Genomic DNA, 13,499 nt, shown 5'->3' on the forward strand with positions numbered 1-13,499 from the left:
CACTAATTGAGCTCAGCTGTTTTAGAGCACGTAAAACTCGAAGTGAAGGGCTAAATTCAATTTGAGAAATCAGATCGTTCGAACAAATGTTTTGCATAAAAACAGTCGCATGACAGAAATAATTGCCGCACAATTTGTTCGAGAGCAATTATTAATGAGCTAACACAAAACTTTAATTCTGAAAACAAATTTCCTCAAGGCGCTATACTTTTGAAAAAAAAAAACGTTTCTCGACTTCTATAAAAATTTAATTAAAACTTTACTGTACAAAGTATAAACTGAGGTCAGGGAAAATTTTAATATATAAACAAACAATTGTGATTAATAGAATAATGTAAAACGGTTGAATACACAAAACACAGATATGATGACTAGATTAAGGGACAAAAATTGCAATCATACTTTAAGCCCCAAATTAAATTTTTGTCTACGCCGTCCAACACGCATCTGAACATGATTATTGTGGTCAGAGCTCGGAAGATGAAATGTTCGGTAATTTAAGAAATCAGAACAGGCCAAATCAAAACAGGGAAAAGGATTCCGGTTATCACGAGGTCTAACAGGCTTTTTAATGATAATATCTTATATTTTAGCCTCAACCATTTTCAGCAAACCGAATAATTGCTCCAATAAAGCAAATTCAATCAAATTATAGCATTGTAAACTTTGAAAAGCACTATTTTGATAAACGGATAGATATGTCAACAAACAAATATATAAAATAAAATATCAGTCATAAATTTTAAGTCAACGATAACTGTGAAATAAGTGTTACTCAAACTAAGTTCAAACTTTGGGAATATTCAACTTAAAAACAGATATCAATAATAAGCTCATATTAATAGCTACTGAAATATCTAGCTGTACACTCTACAATTGATATGCAAAATTGTGAAATTAATAAGTGATAAAAAAGAGATAGAAAAGTGATATGGCTCTTGATAAAGCAACTATGCCGGAACTGCGCTCGCAAACTCCATTTCAAATTTCTCCTGAATCTCCGCTTTTGTCGGTTTGAAAACCAGAATCAGAATTCCGATGAAAAAGTTGGCAACCATGCATCCGAATGCCAGCCAGGCACCGAAAGCTGCAGGTCCGACGTCTCTGGGCGCATTTCGGGGTAAGTTGTTGTGGTTCTGCGCATCGTGGATAAGTCTGAGCTTGACAACCCATTCCATTACAGAGCAACCCACTGCGTACATGACCACTAAAGAGTACAAATAGTTTTTGATGGCCTAAATAGCTAACCCGAACAATGTTTTTCTCACTATAACCGTAATGCTTAAGAACTTAAGCTCATTTTCTTACTCCCATAGTTTCAGCTATCTTGCAGACATAAATTTCAAATTCAAAGCACGTTACCTTCCCGAAAGACATATTTTTTTTTCCGCATTAGTTTAATATTTTTCACACTAATCAATTATTAAAAGCACTTATCCAGTTTCAGTTTATTCGAATGATCGACAATTCAACAGAATAGCGCCTCCGTCAAGATGCCAAAATTTTTGATCACAGAATGAAAGTTCTGCGCTAGAAGCTTTAAAACTTTCACCTTCGTGTAACAGAAAACTAAGATGGCATAAAAACAACCGTCTGGACCCAATAATTTGTTTAAGTAGCAGTTATATTAAATGAAATCCGGACAAGCAAAAATTTTACATTAAAAGGACACCACCAATGTACTTTAATTGGTTCTTTCCCACTATAGCCCCCCCCCCCGCGGCGGAGCCTTTACTAAATTTCCGTTAGGATCTATTCTGTTTCGGCACTTCAACTTAGTGGGCATATAACTTTTACTGCTCCCAGGAGAACAATCTAATTTTTACATAGTACCATGCTATGTAACAACACATAATTGTAATTGGAGATCATAAACAACACTGAGGGGGGGGGGGGGAGGGGAGGCAGAATAAATCCTTTGTATTCCTTCTTCTCCGTTTGTGCCCCCTCCCTCAGTACGTTTTGCGCCCCCAGTTACAGAGCACGTGCCATTACATAGTAAATCTTCATGTAAAAATATGGCACGTGCGTCTCAGGGGTGCAAATAATATGCACCCACTGAGCTGTGGGGGTGGGCGGGGGGCACAAACGGAAAAGATCCGATCCTTCTTTTCCACTAACTTGTAATAGCAGCCAGAGTAATTGGAACTCCAGGGTAGAAGTCAACTTTGGATGCACAAACAGCGACACTAAACACGAAGAAGAAAAGGACCATGTTGAAGAACATTCCCATTATGAAGAAAGATGCTGCAGCTTTTGTGGCTGGATGGACCAATTCCGCTTCTCGCTCCCACCTTTCGTCCCCTAAAACACCAACAAAAACAAGTTACAACTATGATGGCATCTTGTCTTGTCTATTCATACATCCTCGGCACCATATTAATAGTACCCCAGAAGCCCACGTGCTACATTACTAGGGAAAAATTCCTGATCTTTCCCCTTATAGCCCTCAAAACCCAGCTTCGTGGACATATAACCTATAGCCCCCCTCCCCAATCATTGTATTTACACCATAATGGGGGCTAAATTTTCCTTCGTAGGGTAGGGAGGGAACCAATGAAGAAAGATTGAAGTGCAAATACTTTAGTGATTTTTTCTCCAGTGTGTTCCGAAAAGGAACACACTGGAGAAAAATCACGATGAAAAGGTATTACGAAAAACTAAAATATAACAAAGTGAAAGTTGATGAAGAAAAAGTAAGAGATATTGGCCAAACTTCAGAACAAAAAAGCCTGTGGACCTGACAATATTGGTAATACGATTGTAAAAAACCTGCCAGCTCTTTCAAAATCACTGCTTATGGTATTTCAAGCTGCTTTGAGCAACGGGATTTCCCATCATATTAAAAAACGAGCGAAGCAATGCCGATTTTCAAAGACGAAAACCGAGCAATGATTGAGAACTACAGACCAATCAGCTTACTTTGTAATGTCTCGAAGGTCTTAGAGAAGTTAATTTTCAATGAAGTCAACGAAATCGTTAGGCCTTCTCTCGATAGCTCCTAACATGGATTTAGAAGACACAGGTCTGTGGTGACACAGCTACTGCTTTTCCATGATCTGCTATACAAAGAGCCTGGTTAAAAAATGAATTATATCTGCAATCCTTAACTTTTAAAAAAGCCTTCGACATAGTGCCAAACGATGAATTACTTGCGAAAGCTGAGGAGCTGCGCATCGGTGGAAACTACCTCAATAAAGAAAACAATATGTTAAAATAAATGAATGTATATCTGATGTTGTCCCAGTTACTAGTGGTGTTCCGCAAGGTTCAATATTAGGTTCTCTGTTTTTTATAATATATGTGAACGATTTGCCAAAGCGGGTGAAAGTGCGCGAAGCTTTTGGATATGCTGATGACTTTACGTTAGTAACAACACAGCCAGCAGATATCCAATCGCATCTTGAAGCCAAAGACAGCTGGTGCGAGAAAAGCGACAAAATGGAACTAATGCTGTATTTTGCCAGAAAAAACAAAAGAGCGAGCATTTTTTAAAAGTAAATTCAAAAATCTTCGAGAGCAAAAACGAGCAGAAATATATGGGCGTGATAATGTCTACCAAAATCTCCTGGAAAGCAAATAGCCAAAAGCGTTGTCAAAAAGCTTCAAAGGCGTTCTACTTTCTTAAATGTAACGTTTCTGTTTCAACGAACTTTAGAACAAAACTCAATGCTTATGTGGGATATGTCACACCAATTAAAAGCTATGCCTCAATGGTTTGGTTTCTAAATGAAACTGATTGCAAAGAAATATAAGGTATCCAATAGAAAGCCAGGGCATGGATTTTAAGTAGTGGAGTGAATTACAAAAAGAGGCTATCAGAACTCAAGCTTCTGCCATTGTCGTAGTACTTCGAACTCGATGACCTACTAACGCTTATAACCTTATTGCAGGGCAATTACAACATCGAATTGTCAATTAAATTAAATGCAATGAACACACAACAAAATGAGCTCATAGCAATCGATAAATCTCGCACAAAAAAGAACGATGAGAATTGTTGGGCGAGATCCAACAAAGTACTAAATATTATCAGTAAATGCACAAATATTGAACTAAAGGACATTGATAAACAGTTCTTAACAAAAGTTTACTGGAATTACTTGAAAAAATTGCTACTCGGAGGTCAACTCCTGTTCCTGTACCCTGCTCTGCAACTGTGGCAACTGCAATACATTTCAGAAAGTGATCCACTCTACCCTTCAATGATGGGTGCAAACCCTTGTAATGACACAGATGCCTAAACTCTCTCTCTCTCTCATATAGCTAACAAAATATGGTACTGAAGCTCATATCAGCGAAAGTTGATGTGCATTTTCACAGTAAATTAAAACAGACCCGGCAGATTGCCGGAAAATAGCCGCCGTTGATTCCAATAAGCATGATTGGGATTGAAAGAATAGAAGATATTGAAAAAAAAAAAGATTTTTGTACAAAAACATTTTTTAAGTCCGATTTATTTTGATGGCATTTCGTAGTTGAACATAACGTACTTCTCTTTCTTAGAGAGAGGCTACACGGGCTACTATCAATACAAATAAGCATTAGAGATGGTAACTAAGACTTATAGGAACGACGTTCAAATAGCGCGCAACCAAAAATGGGCTTTGTGGGTTTATCCCGTTTCTTCTTCTGACTTCAATTTTTTATACTGACTCAGTTCATTTTGAATTCCTTTACTGAGCAACTGATGTTCAAAATCACTTTCAGCAGAATGAGAGAAGAGAGAAACTAGCCTAGAGAAGTCAAAGAGATATCACGCAAAATGTTGAAAAAGCGGCAAAATGAGGTAAAGCGAAACATTTTTTTATTCGACGAAGTAAAAAAAACATAGCAGGACAAGTCCTGACGTACAATTCAAAGAATTTTCATTGACTCAACAAACAACTAGACCTAGAACGGACAATGACTGAATTGTAAAACAATTTCTAAAAAAATCAGATGAAAAAAAAACCAAAAAAAAACAGAAAATCAATGTCAAAATGCTGCTAGGGAGAACAAAAAACCACTAACAAGATGTAATTTTGATTCTAACAAAAATCCGATACAAAAAATCGAAAAAACAGTAAAAAACAGAGTGAAATTGCCGCATGTGAACAAAAAACCACTACGGAGAAACCGAATTCTTGTTCAAACACCGTTTTCTCACTCTACTTTAAAATTAGAGCGAAAAAAATTCACGCCGCAAAACCACTGGCTTTTTCGCTCCATTTCCTGCTTCGGCGTGACCAAAATCACCACTCCAATTTGACTTCAGAAATCATGAAAATGTGTGAACAGATCTTTAAAAAAAACATAGCCGGAAGAATTCCGGAAACGACTCGAAGAAGAAAATTGCCCATCCTTATAACTAAACAACTGAAAAACTATTGTGAACCCTGAACCTCCATTAATGCCATAAAAAAATTAAGGAAGAATAGAAACGGCAATCAAAAACAAATTGAACAAAAAAACTATAAAAACTTAAGTTTTTTTACTTTGAGTTTTTTATAGTACAAGGAAACACAAAGGAAACATAAAACCGAATAAAGTTCCTTTGCAATTACAGCAATGAAAAGCTCGCAAAACAAGGGGCAAGTCATATAAGGCTGAGAAACTTGTCTAAGATTAAAAAAAGAAAACCTTCAAAAAATAAGAAAGATGGTTTTAAATATCTCAATTTTTCTGTCAATTTTCCTCAGAAAAAAATGAGTTATACCAAGAAAACTTTAGTCAATTGGTATGTGAATATTCCTTAACAAGCTTTTATCCAAATCCCACTTAAAGCATTAAAACAAAAAAAACCGGCAAAAAATCATTAAATTTCGTCTAAAAAACAGCAAAACTGATCAAAAATCTACAAATTAGCATTAAACTCAAATTTACTATACTTTTGGCTACACAACTAGGACAACTATTGTGAAGCCTGAAACTCCACAAATGCCATAAAAAATGTAGGGAAGAATAGAAACGGCATTCAAAAACAAATTGAACAAAAAACTATAAAAACTTAAGTTTTTTTAACTTGAGTTCTTTTAAAAGTACAAGGAAACATAAAGCCGAGTAAAATTTCTTTCCAATTAGGGCAATGGAAAGCTTGCAAAACAATGGGCAAGTCATAATAGGCTAAGAAACTTGTCTAAGACCAAGAAAAAGAAAAACTGCAAAAATATAAGAAAAATGGTTTAAAATTTCTCAATTTTTCTGTCAATTTTCCGAAGAAAAGAATGATTTAAACCAATAAAACTTTAGTCAATTGTTAGCTGAATATTCCCTAAGTAACAAGCTTCCACTCAAATCCCACTTAAAGCATTAATACAAAAAAACATTAAATTTCGTCTAAAAATCAGCAAAACTGATCAATAACCTCCAAATTAGCATTAAACTCAGAATTAACTACTTGAAACCTTCAATTCCTATCAAAACAAGCCTAAAACTAATACAATATCATAATCAAGCCTCATAACCATCATAAGGTTCAAAAAAACTGCTTTTAAAAGCCGCACGTGAACAAAATTTCGCTCGCTTAGAGAAAATTTTTTCACACATCAATTTCTCGCTCTCTCAAAAACAGCGGTATGAACAAAAACCACTCTCTTTTCGCTCCGCTCTCAACTTTTGTTCAGCCCCAAAATCACTCCAAATTTTTTCACGCGTTTCATTTCTCGCTTCAAAAATCACTCCAATAAAATTGATTAAAAAAAGGACTCCTCTTCGAGTCGTAAAAAGACAGCGCCCCAATACAATTCAAATTCTTTGAATTGTAAAAAAAATAGGAGCGCTATAATAGCCGGCTGAGAAGATGAGGGCGGCTATTAAACAAAATATTTGAGCAGACTTACAATAACGGCGACATCTGCCTGTTTCGTGAGTAGGAAAATAAGCACACGCTTTCCACAGACCATAGCTTGGAGTTCCATTTTCTTCGGGAAACTGAACCCAGTCGGGAAAGTAATGAAGGAGAACAGTTCCAGCTAGCGCCACTAACGAAAGAAAGGCTACCACTCCATAAAATAACTGAAGTCTATGCTGAATCATAATAAATCTGAAAAGCAAAAGAAACAACGGTCAAATTACGTTCCTTATCGATTATTTGTGTAGCTTCGCAAGTTGGTCAGCGTCATCTTGCAGTGTTAGAGTAATAAATATAAACAGATTAATGTCGGATGAATGGCGGCCTAAACTCGACCATAGCATTTTTGATCAAGCAAAAATCAAACATCAAAAAATGTCGGGTCTTTCCCATTATAGCCCCCCCCCCCAGTTTTGTGGTCAGATAACCTATAGCCCCCCCCCCCCCCCAAACATGGTAATTATACCATAATGGGGGGGCTATAATGGGAAAGACCCAAAATGTCTAAACATCAGCGTGAAAAAGAATTTCCCCCAAGCAAGCGAAAGAAGTTCCATTCTTTCCAATTATAACCAACCTCCCGCCCGCTTTCGTAATAATCAAGGGAAGAAGAAAGAAATTATATTTCTTCTGGTGATATGCATTATACGTTACTCTGTGCATTCTAAAAGAAATACAAAGGCACCAGAAAGGGACCTCCTCTGGGCAATAGTCCCACAGAAGCTAGAAGCACAAGAGGGTGCGAGTAAGATACTGATTGGGTTGTCAATAGGCCGTAGGCTCCAGTCAAGATTAAGACCCGTCATCATATGGCTCGTGCGCACGAGTATTCGACGAGTAAGGCAGCTAGAAATATTTTTAAACAATAATTCATAAGGGATGCAATACGGGAAGATAATCTACATAGTGGCTTAATAAAGATTTTAACAGAAAAATAGGTAAATTAAGAAAAGCCCCTCCCCAACACTGGGTGAAAATTGGCTGGTCCGGGTACCTCCCAGCACTACGTCTTCATAAATCTTTGCAGAAACCAAAAGAGGGAAGGGAGATCAAAACTTCTGACACAAAGGTGATATGCATTGACTGTAACGGACGCGCTACTTTCCGAGGGAAAGGAGTCGAGTGCGAATCATGCAAAAACTGGTTTCATGCAAAATGCCAAGGTATCACTGACACAGAATATAAGACCATGCAGGAAATTGTTTGGATCTGTTCCTATTGTGCAGAAGAAGGTAGAAAAGAGGACACTGGAGTTGAAATTATTCAAGAGGTATGTGGATGACATAGTGTGCACGGTAAAGGGGAACCCTCTAGATTACCTTGAGTATGCAAATTCTCTTCACAAGAACTTACAATTCACTCTTGAGACACCAAACGGAAGTGGAGACATGGCATTCATAGATCTAAACATAAACCTAAACGAAGATAGAAAAATCAGCTGTCATTGTTATCAAAAATCAACTGATACCGGCATAATCCTAAATTTCCGTAGCTGTGCACCGTTACAACATAACAGAAATGTGATTCTAGGGACTGTGCATAGGATTTTATTGCGACCAGTGACTAGCTATTCTTTAATGTAGCTCTTAACAAAAATCAAGAGATCTGGACTGAAAATCAATACCCAACGGAGTGGTCCTCCAGTATTGTTTTTCAGACTTTGGATAAAATAGTCACGAAGCAAAAGGTCACAGCAAAACCACCCCAAAATGAACAACATCTTAAAAAAAGTCAAAAGTCTTAACAATAGGGAGCCTAAACCTAGGTTTTTTGTTCAATACAGAGGAAATATCACGCAAAATTTTGAAAGTAGACTGAAAAAATTGTGTGAATTTCAAATCATTTTCACAACAAGAGAGCTAAGAACTTGCTTGCCCACCCTGAAATCAACTTTTGATAAGAATCTGAAATCCCATGTGCTATATAAAGTTATATGTAATGGATGCAGTTCCATCTATTTTGGCGAAACCAGCCGACATGTTACCACTAGAATTTCAGAGCATCAAAAGAAGGATTCCCCTGTTGGAAAACACCTTGTTGAATGTTGTGGTACAACGCATAACGTAAAATGGGAGATTCTTGATGCATGTCGCGGGGTTGAAAACCTAATGGCGATAGAAGCGATCTAAATCAAAAAGCTGAAACCGCAATTAAATAAGCGCGATGAGTATCGGGGCTGTAATTGACATTGATATACTAGTTCAAATACAAAAACTTGACTTTGAAATTCAAAATTTATTCTGGTACATGTTAATTCGAAAATTTGTCGACCCCCAAAAAGTAAAAAATAAAAACAGATAGGAATGAAGGTAAAAATCCCTTTTCAGGAATAGAAATCATTATACTCGGGATTTTCATAAAATCCGGAATAAAAAATGATTTGATTTTAGTGTAATAAGTGTAAATAAAATGTTGTAAATGCGATTTTAACTGTAAATAATTTCCAAAATTCGATGTTGCTTTAACTTATTGTTTAGAATTATAGTCAAAGACAAGTTTATATACTTTGTAAATAATTTCATTTAACTTTTCAAACCTGACGAACGCAGACACACGAACGCAGATGACAGAACTTCTCAGGAGGGCAAAGCTGATTTTTGTACTTAGATATGATATATCAGCGTAGCTGTCCTCCTTTTGCGCAGAGCTTTGATGCCAGTTGTTTCAGCGCTTTTGAAGTTGCTAGGCCAGCTCCGCCAGTGCATGCAAAGACAAGCGGACAAAATGTTGCTTTCTCAACCTCAGCTATTCTTTGTTCATATTTGTTCTTTTTAATAGGTTCATGATTCAGGGCAAATTATTGTCAGCGGGTTGAAAAATTTCACATCAAAATAAGTTGTGTTGAACCTCGATTCCCAAAGTCCGTTTGCTTTGATATCTAATCTTGCATCGTCATCAGTTGTCGTAGATTGAGAGCAAAGGTTTCATTGCTTGCGCATAGTGATGGCATCTTCACTGGATCCCAGCCATAGCGAAGAGCAATGCCATCACGAAATTTGCTTTTCGTTAGGTCAAAGTGACATGCTTTCAAAAGCATAGCGTTCAACCTGCTCGGTGATCTCTTTTCACTACCTCAATCAAGTGAGCGAATCTCGTTCGTAAGCTAAGTCAAGTGAGCGAAACGGAAGACCGTGCCAACCGTCTGATTCGAGTGTGAGCACTAAATCTGAAAAGACCAAACACTTGGTCACCAACATTGGAGATCAAATAATTTTTTACTCCAAAAAGACACGAATTTACTATATCTGCCTCAAATTTCGTTCGGAAGAAAATTTCCTGATTTGTCACCGGTACTGTTCTAATTTTTCGAATGTGTTATCGTATTTAGATTACCCAGCTATGTTATTCGTCAAAGCTAAATTTTTTTACATATATAAAAGGGCAAAAGTAATGGCAAACTAACGGTGCTAAACTTGTTACTTTTGAGTGCAAACCCATAGGTATAAATCGCGAAGTATTTAGTTCTACTGAAATTAAATCTCTTTTTAAAAGCCAAAAAGATCTCAGAATCTACAAAAACTTTTTAACTAATCAGCAACGATTTGTCATAAGCTCGATTCTTTTATAGGGTTTTGTCACCACTAAAACGCTAGCATTAAAAAATTGAAGCATCTGAATTCAAATTACTACATAAATAGCCAAACATGGAAAAGCATTTTCCAAGGTCACAGATGCACAATCCTTTTTTTGATACAACTACTAAACAATTCAACAATCTTAAAAAAATCTAAGATTAAAAGGAGCAAAACAAAAAAGGTGGAGAATAGTTTAAAAATATTCTCTTGACTGTTATTCCTACCGAAATCTAAGTTTTACCGAAATCTGAGAATTCATTTCTGAAAAGTTTTGGTTTTGTAACTGAAAAGTGACAGAGCACAGTACTTTTTTTGTATTACTAGAGAAATGGTTTAGAAAAAAATTGCCAGCTAGAAATAAAATTGAAATTTAAAAACGAACGTTTTCAAAATTTGCTTTCATAGTCAAGATCATTTAAAGATGATTCACAATCGGAGGAAGTTATTTAAACAGTTTAGACACTTGTCATTGGATGCATCCCTTGAACAATAGGGTTTCAGCTAAAACAGCGACGAATTTTTTGAATTATTGTCAACAGTGCATTCTGTCTCAGCACAATAAAATATAGGGTTGAAAAATTCTTATCCTGAAAATTGGACATCTAGAACTATCAATGGTGCGTTGAAAAAAATTTAATTGAGACTCAACTGATACGTGGTGTTGAGAAAGTACAACAAAAAAGAAACAAAAGATGTTAAACCATGGCTTTGGTTGCAGTACCGATATAACATCAGCCTGTAATTTAAGCAAAAACCAGAAAAAACGTTCAAAATGGCAACCATTTTCACCACGCAAAAACTACAAACAAACTTACTGTTACAGGATTTAGTTTTTATAGGAATCTGAAACCTTGTGTTGTCTACGGACTCAGTTTTTGTAGATGCAATTCCCCTTATGTCAACCAAACTTGACTAAATTTGACCAAGAGATTTTGGAGCATCCGAAATTTGATTCAACGGTGGATAAACAAGTGGTGTAATGTTTTTGAGAACTAACAGCCTTTCATTAAATGATAAAAGGTCAGTGCCAGGATAACGATTAAATTCTTCTCATAGAAGCCCTCCAGATTAGTGGACGCATGGCACAACTCAATACATGGGGCAAGCACAAGAGCCGGGAATTAACATTGAAATATTAAGCGCAGACAGCATGTTCTGCCTACATAAATTTTCGAACCAACAGCATGTGGCCAAGTTAAATTGATCAAAATGAAGAAAATCGCCCATGGAAGACTTTTAAAGAGAAAAACTTTTTTGAACAGTTTTAGAATTCCTATATCATTTCTATAAACTTTAATGTGATATCTATTGGAAATTTAGAGACATTGGAAAATTTAGATAAATAATCGAGATACGTTACTGAATGACTGAATATCTGTAGATATTTAACTTGACCGGAGTTTTTCACTCCGTACGATGCATCTTATTGCAAAACTGTTTGAGTAATTCCACAATTTCATAACAACTTTTATTCAGGTTTTGTTTCTTCTGTAATCAATTGTTTACTCAATGGCTTCCTTCAATGATTTAAGTGATGCTTACAGTGAAAAATTGTTAGTCATTAAGTGAGTCATGATTTTTTTACAAAGAGCTTTGTTTTACAATAGTCTTTTATTTGGCTAAATTTTGATCTACTATCTGTTTTGCTTTTTTTTTTCCTAAAAGCTCAATTCTTTAACGCAGGCAAATGTTGGTTAACTCTTAATTCAATCATTTTTTGATCTTCATTTTTAGTGTTTCATTCAATTTGTGCCTGGCGTAATCTAAGGAACTCTAATAAATATTTTGTACTTTTTTGGAATGAGTTAGGATCAGCTGAAGACTTTTCAAACTATTTGTTTTTTAAAGCTGCATTCAATTTTTTTTTATTTAAGTAAATCTATACCATTTTAAGCATCATATTTAAAAAAGTAAGAAACTGAAGTTTTTTTTCATGGTTTTAAATAAATAAGTTGAACTGGTATTGGTTTTTTAAGATTTGGAGTAAAAGAAGCAATTCCTCTTTAGTGAAATACATACAGCTTACAAAATTGTCGTTGCTTTAAGAGCAAAGTATTCCCCTTGAAATGGCTGAAGGTGAAGTTCGATCTCAACATCTTGGCAGACTTCACTTAACAAGTTTGCAGAGGAATTGCGGAGTTCATTTAGTCTCATGTGCATGCATACTCCTTTCGGACAATGGATGGCATGTTCCACAGTGAAGATTTCATTGCCTGCACATAGTGATGCCATCTTGACTGGGTCACAGCTATAGCGAGGGTCAATGCTATCACGAAACTTGGTTTTCGTTAGTTCAAAGTGATATCGCTTCGACGGCCTAGCGTTCAACCCACTTGGTGCTCCATTTTCACCAGCTAGTTCAAGTGAGCAAATCTGGTTCTTAAGCCAAGTCAAGAGAGCAAAACGGAAGGCCGTGCCAACCGTCTGATTCGAGTGTGAGCGCTAAATCTGGAAAGACCAAACACTTGGTCACCAACCTTAGATATCATGTAATTGATTATTCGAAAAGAAGTTTCAAAAGGATACGAATTTACTATGATGCCTAAAATTTTTTTCGGAAGAAATTTTTTCTGATTTGTCACCAATACTATTCTAATTTTTCGATTGTGTTATCGTATTTAGATTACCCGGCTAAGTTATTCATCAAAGTTAAGACTTTTAAACTTATCTAACAGTGCAAAAGTAAAGGCAAACTAACGGTGCTAAACTTATTACTTTTGAGTGCAAACCCATAGGTATAAATCGCTGAAGTTTTTGCTTCTACTGCAATTAGATCTCTTTTTAAAGGCTAAAAAGATCTCAGAATCTACAAAAACGTTTTGACTAATCAGCAACAATTTTTCATAAGCTCAAATTTGTACTTTTAGGGTTTTGTCACCATTAAAACGCTAGCATTATTAAAAATTGAAGCTTCTAAGGTCAAATTACTACATATATAGCCAAACATGGAAGAACTTGTTCCAATGTCACAGATGGACAATCCTTTTTTGATAGAACTACTAAAAAATTCAACAATTTTAAAAAAATCTAAGATTAAAAAGACTAAAACGAAAAGGGTGGAAAATAGTTTGAAAAATATTCTCTTGACTGTT

General features: G+C 35.9%; 1 protein-coding gene across 1 annotated transcript in view; it reads right to left on the minus strand.

The window, feature by feature from the left end:
* Nucleotides 1-226: 226 nt before the first annotated feature.
* Nucleotides 227-13,499, minus strand: part of LOC142350263 (uncharacterized) — a 484,377-nt gene continuing 471,104 nt past the window's right edge. The window contains exons 2-4 of the mRNA XM_075402041.1: nucleotides 6,822-7,026; nucleotides 2,122-2,304; nucleotides 227-1,207 (exon numbers count right to left, since the gene is read on the minus strand). Of these exons, the coding sequence (XP_075258156.1) occupies nucleotides 951-1,207; nucleotides 2,122-2,304; nucleotides 6,822-7,017 (636 nt within the window). The 5' untranslated portion in view covers nucleotides 7,018-7,026 and the 3' untranslated portion in view covers nucleotides 227-950. The remainder of the gene's footprint in view (nucleotides 1,208-2,121; nucleotides 2,305-6,821; nucleotides 7,027-13,499) is intronic.

Source organism: Convolutriloba macropyga, chromosome 12 (genome assembly GCF_964194025.1).
Source record: "Convolutriloba macropyga chromosome 12, txConMacr16.3, whole genome shotgun sequence".
Taxonomy (NCBI): Eukaryota; Metazoa; Xenacoelomorpha; order Acoela; family Convolutidae; genus Convolutriloba; species Convolutriloba macropyga.